Here is a 13,910-nt window from a genome sequence, read left to right as displayed (position 1 = left end):
AAATGTCCACCCACGTTTCATTTTCATCATCCTCGTAGATGGCATCAGATTTTTAATAAGAATGTACATTTTCTAGTGGTGGGCAAGTGAAGCCTCATGAAGCACTGAGGCTTTCCTAACAATTGTCCTGAAAAACATTAAAAGCTTCAAGGCTTCAGTGATGGTGACATCTGGTGGACAACTGAAGCCATAGCAACCACTAAAGTGCACGACTGAAGCACTGGCACTGTTTCCCATGTCAGCAATTAAAGTTCAGTGAAGTCTGTATAGTCATCCAGGTGTTTTGTTCATTCTTACCAAATAATAATTATATCATCATTACAATAAAATATGCAGATGCTCTCCCCCATACTCTAAAAAGAATAAATGAAACGCCATGAGCTGAAAGACTATGAGCCAATGAAAAGCTTCGAAACATTTCGACGTTCAAAGGCTCGAAGTCATCGATCACGTGACACTGGTGTTTTGTCAATGTGAAGTTTACCAGTACCATTTGCTGAAAATCAGCCCCACACCATCATGTTCCCACCTTTGAACTTGGTATGGTTTTTAGGGTGATGTGCCATTTCTCCTCCAAACGTGGTGTGCATTATGGCATCGAAACACTTCAATTTTGCTCTCATCCGACCAAACTAAATTCTCCCAGTATTTAACTGGCTTGTCTAAATGCTGTTCAAATGCAGCCCCATGGGGGGCACTGTTTTCTTTGTGACAACAGTACATGCTAATTCCAGGTATTTTTGAAGCTCTCCACAGGTGATCCTTGGCTCTTGGAAAACACTTCTGATTATTCTTTGCACTTCTCTGTTGTGAGTAGCACCTGATCGAGGTAAATGTATGGTGATATGATTGGCTTTCCACTTACGTTTTATGGCCCCAACCGTGCTCACTTAGATATGCGCCTGTAACATTATGTTTTGCAACAATTACTTTACGAGTCTTGAGACAGTTCTTTGCTCATGAGATGTGTCTTGACACACACCTTGGCAATGAGACCTTTTTGTAGGCCATCAACTGGGACTGAACCAGTTGATATTCATTTGCACTGACAAGGGGCTGGATTGCTGTTTGATTATTGATAGATTTTAGGTGTTGTCTTGGCATTCCCTGCCTTTTTGTACTTTTTCCCTGTGTCATTTCACATTATTACACACAACTTAATTTCTGATCTTATTTGCTCTACTTTCTTTGAATGTATGGATTACTTGGATTGTTCCCAACACCTGGTGAAAATTTCATGTCAATAGCACCTTTGTAAATATTCTTTGTGAGAAAAAGGGTGACGTGTTAAATACTTATTTCGGCCGCTGAACATAACACATGGTGACAATAAAACCTCATTTATGTGACAATCAATCACCCTCATTCCTGTATCTGTAAGAAATATTTTTCTATAGGTGTTTTTTGAACGTATGTGTGTGTGTATGTATATATATATCCATCCATTTTCTGAGCTGGTTCCCCTCACTAGGGTCGCAGGCGTGCTGGAGCCGATCCTAGCTATCATCGGGCAGGAGGCGGGGTACACCCTGAACTGGTTGCCAGCCAATCGGAGGGCACTGTCATGAACGGAACAGAGGCTAGGACCCAATAATGCAAGACTCCAAAACAAATGGACAGTTTCCAAAAAGAGAGGTTTAATAGACGGGCATAGGTCGGTACACGGGCAGGCAATCCAAGAAGGGCAACAGTATCCAAGAACATGAGGCAAAGAGGCAAGGTCGATAATCGGAACAGGGTCAAAGTCTTACTGTGAGTCTGTGACAAGGAATGCTGGAACGTGACGACAAGGTACAACGAACTGGCAACGAGAGGGAATGAGACACGAGGTTAAATACAATAGGTAATTAGGGTGAAGGAGGCACAGGTGGTGAAGATGCTCACAGGAGCAGGTGTGTGAGAAACGAGAGAGGAAGACAAAACCTGGCACACACGCACACACACACACGACAGGCACATACAAACAAACAACCATTCGCACTCACATTTACACCTACGGGCTAATTAGAGTCTCCAATTCATGCATGTCTTTGGGATGTGGGGGGAAACCGGAGTGCCCGGATATATATTTTTATATATAGGTCGCAATGGTGCTGGAGCCTAGCCCAGCTATCATCGGGCAGGAGGCGGGGTACACCCTGAACTGGTTGCCAGCCAATCGCAGGTGTGTGTGTATATATATATATATATATATATATATATATTTGAGACTATGTGAGTCCCTTGATGCACATGTAATTGAAACAATGGGAACAATGAGTCCCTTCAACTTATCATCACATAGTACAGATACAGTAATCCTCCGCTACAGTGATGGTTGTTGCTTCGCGGTCCCACTATATTACAGATATTTATTTGTACAGTATTTTTGTGTTGTCCATTTCTCTTGCTCTCTCTCAATATACCGGCATCACCAGATAACTAGCAACCCATTACTGCTCAGTGACTGTTTTTTGGGGTTTTTTTTTTGTCAATGTGTTCTGTAAAAAAAGTGTTCTGTAAATTGGCTGTCTGTTGTCATACTAGAGCGGCTCCAACTACCGGAGACAAATTCCTTGTGTGTTTTTGGACATACTTGGCAAATAAAGATGATTCTGATTCTGATGTTTCAGCCTGCCACAATCCTTTGCAATTAGTTCCACTCTGAAGAGTTGCTGTCTGAGAGAGGCATTTTTTTTAATAGCTGATGTGACGAGCTGCTAGTTTTGTTGTCAACTGAATCAATGACAGAAAGCGTGCAGTTGTTTACTGTTTCCGACTCGGTAAAAGGTATCATATATATATATATCACAGGGCACCAGTTTAATATTTGTTGCGTTCGGCAAGAGAAAATACAAAATATGAATACTTCTCAGTCCAATCCCCCTGGAATTTTCAACATCCAGTTTTTAGCTTTAAGAGAGACATTTTGAATTTTGGTGAGAATCAGTAGATCCTTTGTGATGACAATGTGCAAGCAGCTATTTACAGCAAGTCCACTTGGAAGAATTTGTCATTATATGGCTTTTGTTTCGCCATGATTTTATTAATCACTACAAACTCACACGTGACAACACGTTACATGAAATTAAAATAGTAAATTCTGGCAGTCAGCAGTTGTGGAGTGTGTGGTGTGTATGCAGAGCTGGTGCATAAGCACCACATGTGCACATTTCTTGATAAGAGCCGCAGCTGCTGCATACCTCTCGCACTCAGATGCACGTGCTACTATTGATTCTCACAAAACACTCGTGTGTAGTAGTACCTTTCTTTCGCCCCGTACTCGTTGGTACAATATTGCAGCGGCAGTATAAGTTTTGTTAGACATGTCCAAATGAAACGATAGTTTATAGTTAGGAAGTGCCAAAGCAATGTCCATCTTTAGTCACGTAAGAGCCAAACTACCGGTGCCAAACTGGATGACATAATGAGAAAACGTCTTGTCTTGTAATGGTTCCTAGACAATTTCAAAGACATTGCATCACTAAAGAGTGTTACAGTAGCTAACAGTCCCCCATTGAGATTCTGCACCTCCTTCGGCTCATCTAACTGAATAATGGCACTGTTCAACGACTTGACCATGGAAGAGTCCACAAAACAGTCATCTGCCTCGGAGTCAATCAACCCAGTTACTTCCACACTTCCTCTATTGTACAAAATGACCCCTGGAAGCACCATTCTTTTTTTTTTTACCAAGGACAGTTCTTTCACAGGTGTAGATCCTCATGGTTCAGATGAGTACTCACAGATATGGGAACCTCCAGCCAGTGTAGCTACGCAGGTTCTTTGTGGGTTGATGCCCACAAGAGTAGACGGTTGTGACGTACCAGAAGACTTAAAACAGTTGTTCACCTGATGCCCTGGCAAACCGCAGTAGAGGCAGAGACGTGCGCTCATCCTCCTAGTGCATTCGGCTGTGGTAAGTGGGATACCGCCCCACTTGCACAGGCCCGTTCGTTCCTCTAGACTGCAACCTCGTAGAAGATGCGATGCTCCAGGCCCATCCACCAAGACGATTCCACCGCCCCAGCTCCTCCAACAGGAACACCTTGGTGCTCAGCTGCTTGCGCTCGGTCCCGCAGATGGTTGTCCACTCGTATGGCGAGCGTAACGCAGCATCATCCACCCTGCTCTCGGTAGCCAGGATGCGAAAAGTAAGAATAATCTGCCACCGAGAGTATATCTTTGGGGAAAAAAATCCAATAGGCGGCTGCCTGCTTCCTGACCTTTAATAGGATGATCAAAAACCTTTCATCTCCGCGACAAAGGTAGACAAAGACGTATGCACAGCTGGACACCGGTTGCTTATTGTCATAGCCCATGCCCATGCCATGTTGTCGTTATAAACACAATTTTAGAAGAATCAGGCACGTAAGTAAGGGATTGCTGATCAAAAACGAGTGATCACTGGTGCAAACATTGTGCACACCTACCCTTTTCGCTGGAATTACGAGCAGGATGAAGATAATTGGTCTCACGCACCCCTGACTGAGTGGCAGACAAAGGTACACTATTCATCATGATACGAGTAATTATTTCATTTGTGTTAGAGGACGCCGAACCCTGATCAAGACGCAACCCGATGTTATCAACACGAGAGGCCTCTGAATTAATGGCTTTCATAATCTCATGAAAAGAGCGGTCATCCTGACCCACGAGGGTCAAAACAAAAATCTATCATTACAAAAACTCCCTACTGAAAATCACAGAAGTACTGCAAGAGAAAACCAATTTAAGTACTTCTGGTAAACCAAATATACTTTACAAAACGGAAACACAAAATCACAGTAGTTCTTACACAAACCTTAAGTACTACTAGAAACTGTGAGACTGGACGCGACAGAAACAGAGCAGGAGACTCAATTATGGCAGATAAGCAAAACAACAGCACAAGTAATTCCTCCAGCATGGGCCACCTTTGAATACACCTGACAGCAAGTTGCTGGCATGTGGACCTGGTGACTCTGCCCACATCTCCTTCCTAGGCAACGCTGCATGCAGCGAAAGGAACCCAGGTAGCAAAATCTAACTGGCCCGGATGTGGGGCGGATGTGCTTCAAAATTCGGGCCAAATCCGTATCCAGTGTGTTTTTGAACAATGGGCCGGATGCGGAATGGACTCATTTCCTGGATCTTGGCTAACTTTGGGCCAGAACTGGCCCCGGAGCAAGAACAAAATGTTCATGTATGGCCCAAATACGGCCCACATGCGTTACCCAGAAATTAGATCCTGATCAGCTCTGAAAACACAGTGGAGTCTGGTATGTACGGTCCCACAACGAGTATGTGGCAGTGTTGAGTTGAGCTTCATAGAGCTCCAGACGTCACGTGACGAGTCAGTACCTCACCAATCATGAACCTCACGTCACAAAATATATATACATATATATATATATATATATATATATATATATATATATATATATATATATATATATATATATATATATATATATCCCGGCCCCGCCTGTGTGGAGTTTGCATGTTCTCACCGTGCCTGCGTGGGTTTTCTCCGGTCACTCCGATTTCCTCCCACACCTCCAAAACATGGTAGGCTAATTGAAGACTCTAAATTGCCCGTAGGTGTGAATGTGCATGCGAATGGTTGTTTATTTCTATGTGCCTTGCGATTGGCTGGCGACCAGTTCAGGGTGTACCCCGCCTCTCGCCGGAAGATAGCTGGGATAGGCTCTAGCACGCCCGCGACACTCGTGAGGATAAGCGGTACAGAAAATGGATGGATGGAGGATGGCTATATTGCACCGGACTATTGCAATATTAGTCTTTCAAACTGCTAGAGGACTCTGCATCTTTTTGCACAATTGTCAAAAAAAATATATATATATATACCTGCATTACCAGATAACTAGCAACCCTTTATTGCTCAATGACTGTTTTTTGTCAATGTCTTTATGTCTCAAAAGTGTTCTGTTGTCGTACTAGAGCGGCTCCAAGTACCGGAGACAAATTCCTTGTGTGTTTTTGGACATACTTGGCAAATAAAGATGATTCTGATTCTGATATGTGTGTCTGCCATACTTTAATATATCTAGTCAATATATTCAAACAATACTTCATTGAAGTTTCATTTAAGTGACATTTATCTACAACAGTATCATTACATTGCACACATTATCATGATAAATGCTAAAACCTGTACACAGCAAATTTGAAGAATACGATATTTTAATCGTAACAAAAGGTTGAACATTTTTATTTGTAAACATGAAAATTAAAGTGGTTCAAGTAAGCTCAATTTTGCATGCACTCATTGCAAAAACTAAAATCTTGCCAAGAATATTTGTCCTTGTTATGTTGAGCAAGTGTTTTTGTTGTTGTTGTTGTTATTACAAGCAAAGACTAAAATAAAAATAAAATTAAAAAACACCACAGGTTTTATATCTTAAGTAAAAACTTGCCTGAGACAAGTGAAATTAATCATGAAAACAGGGTTTTGGATAGTAATGAATCTTATTTTAAATGTAATGAGAAAACTGTCTAGGAATGAGACTTTTAGAAATAACGCACTTGCGTTAAAATTAAAATTTACTGTTCCCAAACAAGATAGACACACCATTTTGAATCATGTGAACAACGAGCCTTTTATTGTTAGCAAAGACGTAAATGTCATGATTTAGCTTCCGCGAGCGACCAATGCTAACTACGCCCAACATTTTAGGTAACTGAGCCCAAACACTACTGCGAATGAAAGTTAACTGTAAAACGTGCCGATAACTATTTATAGCACGAGTATTGTGTTAAATAAAGCACTTTTAAGAGATGCTTCTTCCCGATGCTCTAATGTCGCCAAACGTCGAGTGCTTGTATTTACTGAACCTACTCGTACTTGTTTTCAGTAACTTCATGCGACAAACGAAGTGCTAATGCTAACGCACTGTTAAAATTGAAACAGGACAATCATATGCCAACAACCAGCTTTATTGTTAGCAACGCCGTCAATTTGTGTTGTGTATTTACTTTTCAGGTTAGCTTACGTGAGCAATGCTTAATCGTAGGCCCGGCATGTTAGAAAAGTCTACTCCGAATTAAAATTACCCGTAATTTTTTTGTATATGGACCTTTTTGTTATCTATCACAGAACCAATTTTGTATGTCACTTGGCAGCCATAATTACATGATTATATCGACTTTTGTTTTGAAATGAAACATCCGCTCTTAATGAGCGGATGTTTCATTCTGTTTCATTCTGCTATAATCAAGTAGCCTATCTTTCAGAAGTGGAATGTTTGTATAATAACAGAGGGAGTTTCTTTTCATCATTATTTTAACTCTACGGAGGCTCCATGAATTTTATTTTTCTCATACCTTGGCACCAGGGGAACTCCGTATAAATCAAAGGCATCAATGTCTATTTTTATTTATTTTTTTAGCTTTTATTTTGAAATTGGCCATTGTACCGCGTTGGCAGCACAGAGTGTAAACAGATTTAGACAATGGCTTGACTTTTCTTTTCAAGTGGAAGCTTGCCTGACCGAGTCTTTATTTGGAGTTTACTGGTGTTTGTGTTGTCTTTTTCAGCACATGGTAAGCAAAAAAAAAAACCGCAGATTCAAATGTTTTTCTTTCGTGAACTAATTTTAGACGTAGCTACATGTGTTGGAAGTTGATGCTTACGATATGAAGTGGCGACTTAGTAAACATGGGTATACGTGATATAGCTGTGACTGTCTAGCTCTACGCACACATTATATCCAATATCTACTGGACACATTAGTTGTCTTTTTTTACGCCATATATTGTGACATAAAGGTGTTTGACAATGTGTGCAGAAACTGTGCGTTTACACGACGTATCACAAACAACTATTGTACCCTTTTTTTCAGATAGTGCGCACATGCGCGTGCAATTATACTATAGCGTAATTTTCACATCTGTGAACAATATTCCCAAGTTTTGGTTAATCGGTAACCATACTTAGTTTGCACTTTTTCCAGTCCTCCAGGAAATGACTGTCAGTGTGTAGAACAAGCCATAAATGGGATCGCACTGTCGCACCACAGTTTAAGTTCCCAATCTGCCTGACACAGCAGAGAATGAATATTGCACTTAGTTTGCAAGAATGCACTTTGTTGACAGTGGTGCGTAGTAAGATGCTTATGTGACCTCTCTCCAGACAAGCAGACACTGGATCTTAATATTTTATGTATCGTATTATTTATCATATTGTTTGTTTTTAATTACTTAACCACACAACAAGTGACTACATCCTATTCCATCCTGCTTCAACATTTCTTGACCGATTCAAACCATTCCAACTACTAAATAGTTTTCTGATTCCCCAAATTTCCACATTACTCAACTTCCAGTTTTCCCCCACATTTTACATTTTCTCACTATAAAATACCCACATTTTTCCCACATTAAGACAAATTCTACATTTTTCATTGCTTCCACATTTTTTGTCCTGTTTTAATGGTCTGTTTTTTTGTTCCTGTTTTTATTTACATAATTGTTTTACTTTGTTTGTCTTAATTTAGTTTTACATGTTGGTATTGTACCTGTACTGTTTACTTATCCGTACAACACTTTTTTTGAAAGTACTCTATAAATAATAATAATTGTTGTTGTTATTGTTATTATTTTCTAAAAAGTGTGATTCTATAATCATGCAGATTTATTTATTTTATTTTTTATTTTGTGCAAAACCAGGTCAACTGTCTTTGATTTATGTCTGAATTAGTTTTGGATCAAGTTGACTGCAAAAGGAGCACTGTAAATATTCCCAAATGTTAGTGTCATATATTGGTAAAATTAATCCAATGAAATAAATCTCTACCTAGTTGATCTAAAGAGAGCTGATATCCTGGCTGAATGATGAAAGTTAGAAGCTCAAATTTGACTGTTCTCATTGTAAATGTTTAAAGTTGTATCAATTGGGCTTAAAAAAAAATTGTTCGCTGGACCAATAAAAGTGGAACTGGACATTTCCTAATGTACTCTGATATCTCGTAAGGTATGCAAAAACTGTAGTACATTTGAAGATATATCCAGGCCATGTTACTAAATTTAAGATATTAATGCACAAACCCAACTCCCTTGACCTTTATCAAGCCGTTGTAAGCCATAGTACGTTATATGGAATGTAACATATTGCACAGTTTTGTTTTGTGTGTCTCCTCCTAGATAGAAGATGAGTGAGGACGCATTTGAGGTCCCAGAAAGGACAGAGTACCGTTACCTGGTACAGGAGGAGGAGGAAGAGGAGGTGCAGTATGTTCGACACAGACATTACATCAGCCCCTTCCTGGTGCTCTCCAGGCGCTGCATTTTGCTCATCTGCCTTGGGGTGCTCGCTCTCCTTGTTTTGGCCACTTACCTGGGGTATGTAGCCCAGACACTCCCACCCGGCCTTGTCCAAGTGACCACTGACTGTGGCGAATACAGAGGAAGACATGTGAGTTTCAGTTATTTGATGATTACTTTATTAATGGAATTATTAATATAAAACAAATATTTGATCTGTCCTCTTAAGCTGGCTATCATATCAATAAATCAAACCTCTATTTGTATAGCATCTTTCATATTTAAAAAGCAACACAAAGTGCTTCAGAAGGCAAATCATAAGACACAAACACAAAGCTTTCACTCACCCGCAGTCTCGCGAGGCCCTGCATCACCCAACATCCGTGAGTAAAAATAGTTACAGTAAGAAAAGATTATTAAATACATAACATAGCTATTAAAACATGGTTCAGCACAGAGTGGAGTGAAGAAGCGCCGTCAGCAAGCAATAACATACTGTATATCCATTGGTGGGTAGTAACATGCTACATTTACACCATTACATTTACTCAAGTAACATTTTGGATATATTGTACTTGTCAGAGTAGTTTGAATGTACCATACTTTTGACTTTTACTTGAGTATTGATGTTCAGAAGAATCGATACTTTTACTTCGTTAACAATGATCGATGTCCCGTTCGCGACTTTTATTTATCCATTATTGCGTGTGCAATCTTTTTTTAGACTTCTTGTACGACTTCTGCATAGGCCCCCGTTGCGCCAATCCAACGTAATCACTAGTGTCATTTGACTACAATTCACCAGTCAGACAGCACAAGGTCCATGACACATGACCACACACAAAGCATTTGCAGGCTAATCAAAATGACTCCTTTTGGGAAATGAAACAGGCACGCGAGTGTTTACTTTACAGACTCAGAAAAACAACAGCTTTAGTCTTGCGTCCGCTGAAACGTGGACATTTCAGCCCACTTCTAACTTAACAAAAAAAATGCAGTAAGTTGCAGATGTTTCTATTGTTGTTTTGGCAGTGCATTTAGCAACATTAGCCTTATTGTATTTATTTATTCATAAGACACTGTAAAACATGCATTTTGGGGATATGTACCAAACTGTAATCTTAATCTCTCTATCTCTCTCTCTCTCTCTCACACCCACAAACACACTATCAATAAGTCAGTAAATGGCTTCTTCATGAAGTCTTCATGAAGTCGTTTATGTGAATAAAGCAAATACTGTTTCTGTGGGGCCCAATGCATGTGTTGTTGGTTTCTGGGCACTTAAAAATTAAAATGGTGGCAGGCGTCTGTGGACTCCAATATATTATTAATTTTTATTTTATTTGACAACCGTGCTCTGATTTAAAATATATGTATAGCTTTACCAGTTACGAACCAGTTACTCTTGAGTTGAATAGTTTCTTTACTGGGTACTTTCTTACTCACACTCAAGTAAATATTTGGAGGACTACTTTTTACTTGAGTCATATTATATTAAAGTAAAAGTACTCTTACTTTAGTACAATATTTGGCTACTCTACCCACCTCTGCATATAACATCTGACACATAAAATCAGGGCACAGTAGCTGCTTCTAAAGGAACATACTGGGAAAAGGATTTTCCCACAGGTACAGTGGGTACGGAAAGTATTCAGACCCCATCTGGTGAAATTTTCATGTAAGTAGCACCTTTGGATATATATTTAGTGAGAAAATGGTGACGTGTGAAATACTTATTTCAGCCGCAGTAAATAGCACCTACACAGTGGGTACGGAAAGTTTTCAGACCCCCTTAGATTTTGCACTCTTTATGTTGCAGCCATTTGCTAAAATCATTTAAGTTCATTTTTTCCACATTAATGTACACACAGCACCCCATATTGACAAAAAAAACTGAATTGTTGAAATGTTTGCAGATTTATTAAAAAAGAAATATGACACAGCCGTAAGTATTCAGACCATTTTCTCAGTATTTAGTAGAAGCACGCTTTTGAGCTAATACAGCCATGAGTCTTTTTGGGAATGATGCAACAAGTTTTTCCACACCTGGATTTGGGAATCATCTGCCATTCCTCCTTGCAGATCCTCTCCAGTTCTGTCAGGTTGGATGGTCAACATTGGTAGGCAGCCATTTTCAGGTCTTTCCAGTGATGATCAATTGGGTTTAAGTCAGGGCTCTGTCTGGGCCATTCATAAACAGTCACAGAGTTGTTCTGAAGCCATTCCTTCGTTATTTTAGCTGTGTGCTTTGGGTCATTGTCTTGTTGGAAGGTGAACCTTCGGCCCAGTCTGAGCTCCTGAGCAATCTGTAGAAGGTTTTCGTCCAGGATATCCCTGTACTTGGCTGCATTCATCTTTTCTTCGATTGCAACCAGTCTCCCTGTCCCTGCAACTGGGAAACATCCCCACAGGATGCTGCTGCCACCACCATGCTTCACTGTTGGGACTGTATTGGACAGGTGATGAGCAGTGCCTGGTTTTCTCCACACAGGCCACTTCGAATTAAGGCCAAAAAGTTCGATCTTGGTCTCATCAGACCAGAGAATCTTATTTCTCACCATCTTGGAGTCCTTCAGGTGTTTTTTTTTTTGCAAACCCAATGCGGGCTTTCGTGTGTCTTGTATTGAGGAGAGGCTTCCGTCAGGCCACTCTGCCATAAAGCCCCGACTGGTGGAGGGCTGCAGTTATGGTTGACTTTCTAGAAGTTTCTCCCGTCTCCTGACTGCATCTCTGGAACTCAGCCACAGTGATCTTTGGGTTCTTCTTTACCTCTCTCACCAAGGCTCTTCTCCCCCAATTGCTCAGTTTGGCCGGACGGCCAGCTCTAGGAAGGGTTCTGATCATCCCAAACGTCTTCCATTTCAGGATTATGGAGGCCACTGTGCTCTTAGGAACCTAAAATTCAGCAGAATTTTTTTTAACCTTTGACCTCATGATTCTCATTTGCTCTGACATGCACTGTGAGCTGTAATGTCTTATATAGACAGGGGTGTGGCTTTCCTAATCAAGTCCAATCATTATAATCCAACACAGCTGGACTCCAATGAAGGTGTAGAACCATTTTAAGGATGATCAGAAGAAATGGACAGCACCCAAGTTAAAAATTAGTGTCATAGCAAAGGGTCTGAATACTTATAGCTGTGTGATATTTCAGTTGTTGTTCTTTTTATTAAATCAGCAAAAAGTTCAACAATAACGTTTTTTTCTGTCAATATGGGGTGCTGTGTGTACATTAATGAGTAAAAAAATAACTTAAATGATTTTAACAAATGGCTGCAATATAACAAAGAGTGCAAAATTTAAGGGGGTCTGAAAACGTTCCGTACTGTTTAGGTGCAATTTACAGCGGCTGAAATAAGTATTTCACGTCACCATCTTTCTCACTAAATATATATCCAAAGGTCCTACAGACATTAAAATTTCACCAGATGTTGGGAACAACCCAAGTGAGCCATGCATACAAAAAAAGTAGAACAAATAAGCTCAGAAAATAAAATATGTAATAATGTGAAATGACTCAGGGAAAAAGCATTGAACACGCCAACTGGTATTTATTTAATACTTTGTACAAGAAGAAGAATCACCTTTTATCGTCATGAACGTGCATGCATGCACACGAAAGCTGTTCTCTGCATTTTACCAATCACAGTGAACACATACACATGTTAGTTGAACAACATCCCCCATGAGTCTGGGGGATGTTGAAGGATGGTCCAGTCGAGGTCTTGAACCTAGGTCCCCCACCGTGGGAGGCGATGATCTTAACCATTGGGCCACGGCTGCCCAAACGCTACAAAAGCAATGGCAGCTTCAAGACACCTCCTGTATGGTGAAACTAGACGCATGCATTGCTATGGGGTGATTTTGGCCCATTCCTCAACACAGGCAGTCTTCAAATCTTGAACGTTCCGTGGGCTTCTTTTATGGACCTTGCGTTTCAGTTCTTTCCATAGATTTTCGATCGGGTTCAAGTCAGATGATTGCCTGGGCCATTCTAGCAGGTTTATTTTGTTTCTTCTTTGAAACCAATTGAGAGTTTCCTTGGCAGTATGTTGTGGATCATTATCTTGCTAAAATGTCCACCCTCGTTTCCTTTTCATCATGCTCGTAGATGGCAGCAGATCTTTCTCAAGAGTGTCTCGGGAAATTTGCCCATTCATCCGTCCTTCAATAATGTGAAGTTTATCAGTACCATTTGCTGAAAAGCAGCCACCCACCATCATGTTCCCACCTCCAAAATTCACTGTTGGTATGGTGTTTTTAGGGTGATGTACAGTGCCAATGCGTGGTGTGCATTATGACATCCAAACAGTTCAATTTTGCTCTCCTCGGACCAAACTACCTGTATATTCTCCCAGTATTTCACTGGCTTGACTAAATGTTGTTCATCAACATTTAGTCAAGCCAGTGACTTTAAATGAGACAGCTTTCTGCTCTTACCCTTCATGAGAGCTGTCTTGACTCACACCTTGGCAATGAGACCTTTATGTAGGGCATAAATTAGGACTGAAACATATGATATTAATTTGAACTGACAAGCGGCTGGATTGCTGTTTGATTATTGATAGATTTTAGGTGTTGTCTTGGCTGTCCATGCCTTTTTCCACCTCCCTTTCATCATGTGTTCAATACTTTTTCCCTTTGTAATTTCACAGTTTTACATCCAA

The 13,910-nt window shown here is 40.3% G+C and overlaps 1 protein-coding gene across 3 annotated transcripts in view; it reads left to right on the top strand.

Moving 5' to 3' along the window:
• Positions 1–7,432: 7,432 nt before the first annotated feature.
• si:ch211-71n6.4 (USP6 N-terminal-like protein) overlaps positions 7,433–13,910 on the top strand; it is a 73,059-nt gene continuing 66,581 nt past the window's right edge. The window contains exons 1-2 of one of the 3 annotated variants that reach the window (XM_061670551.1): positions 7,433–7,524; positions 9,124–9,394. In XM_061670551.1, coding sequence (XP_061526535.1) covers positions 9,131–9,394 — 264 coding nt within the window. In that variant the 5' untranslated portion in view covers positions 7,433–7,524; positions 9,124–9,130. Of the gene's footprint in view, positions 7,525–9,098; positions 9,395–13,910 lie in introns of those variants that run through there. The other 2 variants (XM_061670552.1, XM_061670554.1) reach the window with 2 other exon arrangements.

This window comes from Phycodurus eques, chromosome 2 (genome assembly GCF_024500275.1).
Source record: "Phycodurus eques isolate BA_2022a chromosome 2, UOR_Pequ_1.1, whole genome shotgun sequence".
Taxonomy (NCBI): domain Eukaryota; kingdom Metazoa; phylum Chordata; class Actinopteri; order Syngnathiformes; family Syngnathidae; genus Phycodurus; species Phycodurus eques.
Note: the sequence above shows the minus strand (reverse complement) of the source record. Positions and strands in the feature narration are given on the sequence as shown.